We start from the raw sequence: 11,772 nt of genomic DNA on the forward strand, positions 1-11,772 counted from the left end.
GCTTTAAATATTACTAGAAGATTCCAAAAGCTTTAATAAACCGAACTTACTATCTTTAAATTTAAACCAAAGCTTTACTATTTTAAATAATTCAAAAGCTTTAATAAGCTGAAGTTATTAAAGCTTTTTGATATGATCACTATATATTTTTTAAGACATTCAAAAGCTTTAATAAACTGAAGTTATCAAAGCTTTTCGATATGATCACTATATTTCCCAATTTTATGATCTTTAAGGTTTGGCAAGCTTTAAAGAAATTAAAAAAAGCTTTTAGTAAAAGCTTTCTTAGAGTTTAAGCAACGTTTCCAAAAAGCTTTAAAAATTGGTTGTGATTTTTTGTTTTTTTATATCCAGTTTTTTTAATGTGAGAACTTTTCCCCCAAAGCTCTTCTAAAAAGCTTTCGTTTTAATTTTGGTCCTTCGTAGTGTTAACAAAAATTTAATTAAGCTCAAAGCTTATGACTTAAGATCATCTTGATAACCATGACTTTTCATATCATCAATTAAAGGGATTGCGGTTAGACCTTTCCATATTTTCGATTCCTTTAACCCAAAACCTTAGGGTTCCCTATTATTCAATTCAATAGGCCATCTCAGCACCCCATGGTCTATAGGGTTTGGAACCATTGGCTGTCACATATACTCCCGTCTGATGATTATATTCTTGACCTACACTCACTGGATATTGAGGTGGCATTGTTGTATAGCCCAAAGCTGAGGCGGGTACGGCTGATGGAACTTGACGATGTCCTGGATGGCCATGGGCATTGGTTAACTCAATATAGGTAGCTCCCTGATGACTGTGTTGATGTGTGCTTGATTCGTGTGTGGCATAATGATGATGCGTTTGAGGTTGTGGTTGTTGACTTTGTTGAGATTGGCTTTGTGGAGTTTGCTGCAAGTGGCTATCGTGAGAGGTGGGAGTTATTTGAGGGTGGGGAACATTTTGTTGGTTTGGAGTTTGTTGTTGGGTCTGCTGTTGGGATTGAGGTTGTTGTTGCTGTTGAGGTGAAGTGACTTGAGTTGGATTGTTGTGTTGGATTAAACCATGACCATCCTGAGCTGATCCCACTGAGTTGGAACGGACACTGTGTTGTTGCTGCTGCTGCTGCTGTTGGGTATGCATTTGTTGCTGACTGGCATTGGGTGATGAACTCAGTGTGGGATATTGATGTAATGCTGATGTTGAGGGCACATATGAGGAATTACCATGTTGAGATGTTGAGGATCCAGCCGTGGCATAGGCGTGATAGGGAGCTACCCCACAATTGGGCTGATAAGCTGCTGCCGCAGCAGCTGCCACCGATGTTGTTGCTGCTGCCGAAGGATGTACTGACCAAGCTGCTGCTGCTCCTGCTGATGTCGAACAATTTTTCACCGACAGTTCACGCTGTTGCACAAAATATTGCAAATGGGACATTAGACGTAAACGCAAAGGATCTTGAATGTCCATGCCCTCAATGGTCACTAAATATCTGGCCACTTCGGCAGCACATTCACGAAAACCAATGATGTGATAGTCCATGGCAAATCTTTGAGGATCATAGCCCAAGGCATCGGTACCTGAAGAGAGACAGACAAAAAGGGTTGTTAAAAAAGTTAATGACATGCTAACATGGGATACCCCTCGACGGGACATTGTGTGATGAGTATGTAAATAAATAAATGATGAGATTAAAAACGAAAACATTCCCACGAAAATGTGTCCGTCCCATACAAGCATTAACCCACCCATAAACCACCCTTATTATAGTTAATTGGAAACAAAGGCTAGGAAAGTCTGATAGGATTTGTTTTTCTATAGGGGTGGCCTCTTGCGAATCTTTTTTCTTCTTGATGGCCAGTGAGAAACTACTGGCAATAACGTCCCAACAAAAAGGCATCAAGTGCTTTCAGTGTCAGTATTGTAACTTTGTTATGGGGTGGTATTTTGGTCATGTCATTGTAGACTATTCGCCGCCTACTGAAACCGTGAGATAATCGTTTTGAACACTTAACCAAAAAACAATAACAGCAGGAGTATTAGTTCGAAAAAAAAAAACACATTAGCCTCACCAGTGTCAATTTAGCGGTTAAAACGCGTGAGAATCTTTATTTTTCCCAAAAGCTATGAGAGATTTTTTGATTTTCTATTATGGTGGGTGGTAGTTTTATTTTTTTTTTGCATGGGAATATTTTCTGATTAGGATTGGGTAAGATAAGGATATAAGGATAACAAAAATAGTTGTGGGAAAATTTTGATTGACTTGATGACAAAATGAAAATCATATTGGAAGACTGTTAAGATTCTCGGATGGTGAAAATTTGATAGAAGTGCCAATAAAATAATAACAAAAGAGAAAATAGAGAATCCTCATGAAAAAAGTCAATTAACTTGATTATAGCTCATGATTTAATTTTATTTTAAGTTCATGAAAATTATTTGTTAAATTTTACCAAATTTGATTTTAGTCAAATTTTACCAAATGTGAGAAAAATGTCTATATTTGAAAAAGTTTTTGTTTGATTTAACAAAAAATTGGTATAAAAAATTTATAAAAAAATTAATATTTTTTTTTATAAAATTCTCATTTTTTATTAAATTAGAGAATCTTACTAAATTTTTTTTCATAAGATTTTAAAATGAGTAAATTTTACTTAAATTGTTCCTGTCTTTAAAGGTGATGCTTTTCAGGAAGCTTTCAAAGAAAAATTATGAAATATTTTGGTTTGGCTCACTCACTTGACTGAACAGTTTAATCATTTCATTGAGATATTTGTGTCAATCGATTGCCGTTATTTTTATTTAATTTTAATTGTAACTTTGCTGTCAGATTGTATGTTTGTGTCAAATTTAGGAAGAACTTTTGTTACGTCCTATTTTTTTTGAGCTTAGTAAAGCACAGCTACAAGGGCCGTTAATGTAATATTGCATTTACTACCTACAAAAACAATTTTTTCTTTGCAAATAGTTTAGTTACGTAAATTACAACTATGTTTGGAAAATAGCACGGGCAGATCTCCCAGACACCATAGGCATGCGCATAATATAAAAATATAGACTATCTAAATTTCATCACAGGCACTTCATAGTCAAGTGACTTTTGAAGTCGATTTAAGAGTCAAGTCATATACTTAAATAGACTTCAAAAGTCACTTGACTAAGAAGTGTCTGTGGTGAAATTTTTATGGTCTATATTTTTATATTCTGCGCATGCCTATGGTGGCTGGGAGATCTGCCCGTGCTATTTTCCAAACATAATTGTAATTTACGTAACTAAACTATTTGCAAAAAAAAAATGTTTTTGTAGGTAGTAAATGCAATATTGCATTAAGGGCCCTTGTAGCTGTGTTTTACTAAAAGTCGCTCAGGTTTTTTTTTTTTGATTTTTGAGGGGCTGTTAAGGATTTTTAATGGTCTTATTCATTTATATTTCAATTTCGGTGTTAGGAATTCAAAATTCGAATTTTCGATTAATCGAGAGATTAATCGAGTGTCTGTATGAAATCGATATTCCCCATTGGTCTGACAGATTTGGCTGAACTGTGCACGTGCTCTTTTCCGACAATAGCTATTCATGTTCATGTAGCCTTACTATTTGTAAAGTATTTTCAAAAAAATTATGTTTTTCACGTTAGTAAATGCAATATGGCATTAAGGGCGCCTATACCTGTGTTATACTAAGAGCCGCTCAGTTTTGTTTTGTTTTTTTTTTTTTTTTTTTTTAATTTTTGAAGGGCTGGTTAATATACCATATAATAAGGGGTTTCAATGGCCTTTTCATTTATATCTAGATTTCTGTCTAATACTAGACTACGGTGTTAGGAATTCAAAATTCGATTAACAGCCAACTTAATCGTTTGCCTTTTGGAAATCGAAATATCCCATGGGTCTGGCTGAACTGTATAAGTGCTTTTCTCCGATTGTGGTTACGTATTTGTGTAATCTTAATACCATAGTTGTGGCGAACCTCTTGCCTATAGATAGTAAATGTAATATGACATTAGGGGCATTAATTTGTTTCAACAAAAATTCCCGTTTTTAGAGCTTTTATCACTGATCCCATTTTTTTCTTATTATAATAACAATTGGCGAGGTTTTTTTGGACACACTTCGTAGTTTGTTGTTTCTTTTTATCCATCATTTAAATTTAGTTTTTGTTTAGTTTTTTTTTTTTATTGCGATAATTACCTTTAGCTTGTAAATTTTTTAAATGTTCCACAGTCAATTGTAAAATTTCTGCTTTTTCCAATTTTGAAGAGCCTTGTTTTTCATATGCCGAAGGCACCAAACGTTTTAATTCGCTTAAAGAGGAATTAATGCGATCGCGGCGTTTCTTTTCAATAACGCCACGGCGTTTTTTGCGGCTCATTAATTGGCAACTGCTACCGTCACTGGGAGAAATTCTAAAAATAAAAAAGAAATAAACAAAAAATTAATTATGTGATAAAGTAAAAAATGCTTTTAAAAATATTTTTAAAAATTAAAAAAAAATAATTATTTGACAAAATAAAAATATTTTGTAATATATTTTTTAAAAATTAATACATATTTAAAAAAATAGAGACTCTAAAAAATTTAATTAATTAATAAAGTAATTATTTGACAACTTAAAAATATTTTCATAAATATTTTTAAAAATTAAAAAATAATTGACAAAGAAAAAAATAAAAGTTTTTGTATATATTTTTAAAAATTAAAAAAAATAATTTTTTGACAAAATTTTTATATATTTTTTAAAAATTAAAAAAAAATTAGAGATTCTAAAAAATTGAATTAATTAATAAATTAATTTTTTGACAAATTAAAAATATTTTCATAAATATTTTTAAAAATAAAAAATAATTATTATTTTATAGATAATTTTAAAAATTAAAAAAAAAATAATAGTTTATATAAATATTTTTAAAAATTAAAAAAATAATAAAAAATGATAGTTTTTATAAATATTTTTAAAATCTAAAAAAAAAATTGACAAAACAAAAATATTTTTATATATTTTTTAAAAATTAATAATTAAACAAAATAGAGATTCTAAAAAATAAATTAATTTTTTGGCAAATTAAAAATACTTTCATAAATATTTTTAAAAATAAAAAAAAAAATATTATTTGACAAAGAAAATAATATTTTATAGATATTCTTAAAAATTAAAAAAAAAATAATTATTTGACACATATTTTTATAATTATTTTTATAGATATTTTAAAAAAGATATTTTTTAGATATTTTAAAATTAAAAAATTTTAAAAATTAAAAAAATATTTTTTTTTGACAAAACAAAAATATTTTTATATATTTTTTATGAATTATTAATTAAAAAATTAAAGATTCTAAAAAATTGAATTATTTAATAAAATAATTTTTTGACAAATTAAAAATATTTTTATAAATATTTTTAAAAATAAAAAATAATTATTTGACAAAGAAAAAAATTTGTGTTTTTGTTGTTTATTCGATCTTTATTTTCAAATAAAAGTTTTTCTGTTTTTTCGAGCTTTAGATCTCAAGCTCGCAAAAACAAAAACTTTTACAAAGAAAAAATTATTTTATACATTTTTTTTAAAACTAAAAAAAAATAATTATTTGACACATATTTTCATAATTATTTTTAAAACGAAATTCTAAAAAATACATAATTTACAAATGAATTATTTGACAAAGTATTTTTTTATATAGATTTTTTTTAAATTAATAATTAAAAATTAAAAATATTTTTTAAAACATTAAAAAATAATTATTTGAAAAAGTAAACATATTTTTTATATATACATATTTTTAAAAATTAAACAAATTTTATTTGATATAGAAAAATTTGTTTTATATATAAATTTAAAAATTAATAAATTCATTATTTACAAAATAAAAATAGAGAAATTCTAAAAAAAAACAATATTTAATAAATTAATAAATAAAAATTATAAATGTTTTTAAAATTTTGAAAAATGAAAGAGAAATAAAAATAAATAAACCAAAAAAAAACTAAATACGTAAAAAATTATTTAGTTGACAAATTAAATATGTATTTATGAAAATCCTAAATATTTTAAAAATTTAAAAAAAATATTTTTAAAATTAAAAACAAAAATAATAAATTCATTATTAAAAAATAAAAATAGAGAAATTCCAAAAAAAAATTAATAAACGAAAAATTATAAATATTTTTAAAAATTAAAAAAAAACATGAAATTCGAAAAAAAAAATATTTAATAAATTATTTATTTGACAAATTAACAAAGTCTTTATTATTTAACAAAGTAAACATTTTTTATATATATATATATTTTTCAAAAATTAATAAATTTTTAATAATAAAAATAGTGAAATTCTAAAAACTAATAAATTAATTAGCAAAATAATAATATTTTTATAAAATAATAAAATGACAAAGTAAAAAAAAATATATATTTTTTAACAACGCAAAAATATTTTTCTGTATATATTCTTAAAATTTTTCCAATTGGATTTTGTTTTTAATTTCTGGCCAATTGTTGCTTTTCTATTAAACAAAAATACGTACTGCTCTTTGGATGATTCCTCGGAATATAAATCTTCACAATCACTTTCTGAAATGGCACGCTTAAGCGATTGAGTTTGTGGGGGTGGTACCCAATGATTTTGCGGCGTAGTTGGTACTGCGGCGGCGCCATAGCTCCAATGCAATGAGGCATTATTATGATGCATATTAAGATTGTGATCCATTTTTGTTAAATTTAATAAATTTTTTAATATATTTTTTTTTTCAAAAATTCACTTTCTTTGGCTATATTTGATAGCTTTTTAACTCTTTTTTTCTTTATGTTTTCAAATTTTCTTTTATTTAAATAAATTAAAAAAAAAATTTCCTTTTATTTTTGTTTTAATAAAAATGTTCACTTCACTATTTTCCGTTATATGGTATCTAGGCCGGAGCTAGTTTAAAACACGTGACTTATCGTGTGTACGAACGACGTTCGACTGATTTTGAAACGCGCGACCAGCATGTGCCACAACTCAAACTCTAGGCTAAAGTTCTATAGATTTTCACCAATAAAATCTGAATGCCACAAAACCACCCTCCTCCAATAAGCGCCAGTGTTGTTACTACTACCGCTGCTGCTGCTGCATCAATATAAGGTGGCAAGGCGAAGAAAACCACCCGTTTCATCAATATGATATAAGTCTTATAAGCCATGAGAGCTATTCTGATAAGGGTTAAAATTCAGTGTGATCTTTTCTCAGTCAGAGAGAACGAGAGAGAGAGAGAGAAAGAGAATCATAGTTTCCCATTAGAAAAGAACAGGAAAGAGAAATAACATTCAATAGGCATTGACAATAACAACTTCAACGGTGTTTTACCGCTATCGTTGGACGACGAATCATCATCACCATAAAGCTGAGCAATTACTGTCCACATATACAAGTGTATTAGGAAATGCCTTCGGCTCATGTCGTGTTTCGCCTTGCTTTGTTCATAATCGATTTATGCATAATACACAGAATTGCGTGTTTACATATCGGCCGTCGTTGTGTCGTCCGACCACCTGACCAAGCCTCTCTTGGCTTTGATAACAGACATGTGCTGAGCGCATGATGCTGCACTTGAAGCTTGTTGCATTTTTTAATGTTTAGGCTTTGTAACTAGCTCTCTCTCTCCCTCTCTATCTATCTCTTTGTATCTTAACCACAAAAATAAACATCGTTTTAGCTATAATCAAAGGATATTGTCCATTCGCATGTCTATTATTTTGCGATGCCGATTAACTAAAGCTTACAGAGAAGAATGCACGTTTTCGTTGTTATTTGGGCGCCACTTGACAATAATGTTTGTCAACAATTGTCAGCTTGTATTGTTGTTGTTGTTATTGTTCCTATTGCAGCCCATCATAATCATCATCGTCACAGCCTGCTATTTGCGTTTGTTGTGTAAATTTGTTAAGATTCTTGTCGTCGTCAAACGTCGCCAATGAATATGGAGCACACGTTTCCAACTTATGCTGGTCGTGTGTGCCCCAACAAGTGCATTTTGTCATCATCGTCACTGGAACCTGGGGCGTGTTTTCGTCGTCGTACTGGCTGTCTATACGAACTGATTTCCATTTCTAGGTCATTGGCCATAGTGAATTTTGGGCTGAATTTGGCCGTGTGCCATACATCCTGTGGCGTCCGACTTATATTTACACTATGGAATTAGGTTAATGTGGAGATCAGGTGAATTTCTATTCCATGAGCTTAGTCTTAAATGGAATGGAACGTGGGTGTAAAATTATGGTTTTGATTGATTTTTAATATGCTTGGTGGCTTTGAGGACCCGGGGAAAGATGTCTTGTGTCTAATGTCAAGGTCAAGGTTGAAGTTGTTTGTTAACCTAAGCAATCGACTCCGTGATTTGGTTAGGTTAGGATAATGGGAAAGGCCTGGAAATAAATTATTCTTAGTATCCCAGCAAAAAAAATTTGGAAGTTCTTCTAAAGGCACAACTTTAAAAGTACTTCCAAAAATGTCCTCCCAAAAAGGTCTTTATTTTAACTACCCAGGAGGTTATTTTGATTCAATTTTGTAGAACTAGCATTTTTCACATTTTTAATGTGTACATTTTAGTTTTTTTGTTTCAAATAGGTTATAAAGAGAGAGAATTAATGAAGTGGTACAATTGTTGAAAAACAGCGAATTTTTGAAAAGTTTTGAGGTTAAACATTTCAGACAAAAACTCAGAAAAAATTATAAAATATATTTATTTTGCAAAACATCATGAAACTTTTGAATACACATCCGAAACACTGAATTCGGATTACAACTTAAGAAGTGATGCAAATTCAGTGCAACGGCTGTTAACTTGGTGGACATCCGACCTATGACAAGCCCATTTTAAATTCATAGATTCTGCGCCAATTTTGCACCACTTCCGGATCCAAAAAGAACATTTGCACTACTTTTATGGCGACTCGTTTTTTGCTGGGATGATTATGATTTTACATTTTTTTGAAGATAAGAAGTTAGATTAGGAAATAGTTCTATCTGTTGACGAAGTTCATTTTGGATGAACTTATTTATTATCAAAGAATGGTACCTTGCTATAATCCTATTTGAACGGGTTATACCACAAAGTATGACACCTCTTTATCGGTATGCACCAAGATGGTTCCGTCTAGGTCTGAATACAGGATATCTTCTTTACAAGAGAAAACGTATGAGATAGGGAGTGGACAGAGAGAATGAAAGCGAAGAGAATCAAGGACAGAAAAGAAAAACTAATGTGGATAAGTATGGTCAATAATCATAAGTAATTAGACTATTCAAAATATATATAACATATATTTTGAAAATAAAGGGAGAAATAAAATTTTGAAACAATTTTCTAATGAAAAAAAATTTGACATTTTTCTATAGAAATAAATAAAATTTTTACAAAATTTTCTTTACAAATAAAAATTTGACAAAATTTTCTTTAGAAATAAAATTTCGAAAATTTCTATAGGGCTTTGCCCAAATAAATTTGACAAACATTATTTTTTTGCTCTGTTGGTTAACATACTCTTGTAGTTTAGTCAACGCAATAGTTTTAAGCTGAGATCAAAACAACAAATATGATTGAAGAACAAACCAACAATAAAAATTAAAACGAATTTTGACAAAATTTTCTATTGAAATAAAATTTTAACAAAATTTTCTATATAAATAAAATTTTGACAAAATTTTCTATAGAAATAAAATTTTGACAAAATAACATTGTTTTGTTGATAAATTTTCCCCAGTTTGTGGTAGATTATTTATTTTTAATCAATAGTTTAATTTTAATTTATTTATTAGAATAAAATTTTGACAAAATTTTTTATAGAAATAAAATTTTGACAAAATTTTCTTTAGAAACAAAAATTTTTACAAAATTTTCTTTAGAAATAAAATTTCGATAAAATTTTCTATAGAAATAAAATTTCGATAAAATTTTCTATATAAATAAAGTTTTGATAAAATTATCTATAGCAAAAAAAATTTTGACAAAATTTCTATAAAAATAAAATTATAACAAAATATCCTATAGAAAATTTTTTTTTTCAAAAATTTTCAATAATAAGAAAATTTTGTCAAAAATTTTCTATAGAAACGTTGATATAGAAATAAAATGTTGACAAAATGTTCTATAGAAATAAAATTTTGATAAAATTTTCTACATAAATAAAATTTTGATAAAATTATCTATAGAAATAAAATTTGGCAAAATTTCTATAGAAATAAAATTATAACAAAATATCCTATAGAAATAAGATTTTGAAAAAATTTTCTATAGTGATAAAATTTTTTCAAAAATGTTCTATAGAAATAAAACGTTGATAAAATTTTCTATAGCAATAAAATTTTGACAATATTTTCTATAGAAATAAAATTTTGACAAAATTTTCTATAGAAACAAAATTTTGACAAAATTTTCTATAGAAATAAAATTGTGACAAAATTTTCTAAAGAAATAAAATTTTGACAAAATTTTTTATAGAAATAACATTTTGACAAAATTTTCTATAGAAATAAAATTTTGACAAAATGACATTGTTTTGTTTAGTAGCTTTTTGGTAAATTTTCTCCAGTTTGTGGTAGATTATTTATTTTTAATCAATAGTTTAATTTTAATTTATTTATTAGAATAAAATTTTGACAAATTTTTTTATAGAAATAAAATTTTGACAAAATTTTCTTTAGAAACAAACATTTTCACAAAATTTTCTTTAGAAACAAAACTTTCTTTAGCAACAAAAATTTTTACAAAATTTTCTATAGAAATAAAATTTCGATAAAATTTTCTATAGAAATAAAATTTTGACAAAATTCCTATATAAAAATAAAGTTATAACAAAATATCCTATAGAAATAAAATTTTCTATAGAAATAAAATTTTGGACAAAATTTTCTATAGAAATAAAATTTTCTTTGGAAACAAACATTTTGACAAAATTTTCCATAGAAATAAAATTTTTGACAAAATTTTCCATAGAAATAAAATTTTTGACTAAATTTTCTATAGAAATAAAATTTTGACAAAATTTTCTATAAAATAAAATTTTGACAAAATTTTCTATAGAAATAAAATTTTGACAAAATTTTCTAAAGCAATAAAATTTTCATAAAATTTTGTATAGAAATACAATTTTGCAAAATAACATTTTTATACCCTGCGCCACACTGTGAAACAGGGTATTATAAGTTAGTGCATATGTTTGTAACACCCAGAAGGAGACGAGATAGACACATGGTGTCTTTGGCAATAATGCTCAGGGTGGGTCCGTGAGTCGATATAACCATGTCCGTCTGTCCGTCTGTCCGTCCGTCCGTCTGTCTGTGAACACATTTTTGTGATCAAAGTCTAGGTCGCAATTTAAGTCCAATCGCCTTCAAATTTGGCACATGTTCCTAATTTTGGTCAGAATAGAACCCTATTGATTTTGGAAGAAATCGGTTCAGATTTAGATATAGCTCCCATATATATCTTTCGCCCGATATGCACTAATATGGACCCAGCAGCCAGAGTTTTATACCGATTTGCTTGAAATTTTGTACAAACATAACACTTAGTCGTATATTCATGTGTGCAAAATTTGATTGAAATCGGTTCAGATTTAGATATAGCTCCCATATATATCTTTCGCCCGATATGGACTTATATGGCCCCAGAAGCCATATTTTTGGCCGAATTTGGTTGAAATTTTGGAGTAGGAGTACAATTAGTAGTATAGTCAAGTGTGCAAAATTTAATTGAAATCGGTTCAGATTTAGATATAGATCCCATATATATCTTTCGCCCGATATGGACCAATATGGTC

General features: G+C 28.0%; 1 protein-coding gene across 1 annotated transcript; it reads right to left on the reverse strand.

Annotated features, from left to right (window-relative positions):
- Positions 1-205: 205 nt before the first annotated feature.
- Hey (Hairy/E(spl)-related with YRPW motif) lies at positions 206-6,682 on the reverse strand. The gene is made up of 3 exons (XM_075311823.1): positions 6,501-6,682; positions 4,172-4,386; positions 206-1,563 (listed from the first exon to the last, which is right to left on the reverse strand). The coding sequence occupies exons 1-3, from the start codon at positions 6,680-6,682 to the stop codon at positions 581-583; spliced, it is 1,380 nt and encodes a 459-aa protein (XP_075167938.1). The 3' UTR covers positions 206-580.
- Positions 6,683-11,772: the final 5,090 nt, after the last annotated feature.

Source organism: Haematobia irritans, chromosome 5 (assembly GCF_050003625.1).
Source record: "Haematobia irritans isolate KBUSLIRL chromosome 5, ASM5000362v1, whole genome shotgun sequence".
In the NCBI taxonomy this organism is placed as follows: Eukaryota; Metazoa; Arthropoda; class Insecta; order Diptera; family Muscidae; genus Haematobia; species Haematobia irritans.

Excerpts from the sequence above, each read along its gene's own strand:
- Hey (XM_075311823.1), bottom strand. The coding sequence starts at position 6,682 with ATGGATCACAATCTTAATATGCATCATAATAATGCCTCATTGCATTGG. Across the intron at positions 4,387-6,500 it reads GAGGAATCATCCAAAGAGCA|AATTTCTCCCAGTGACGGTA; the intron begins GTACGTATTTTT and ends TTTTATTTTTAG. Across the intron at positions 1,564-4,171 it reads AAAAAATTTACAAGCTAAAG|GTACCGATGCCTTGGGCTAT; the intron begins GTAATTATCGCA and ends GTCTCTCTTCAG.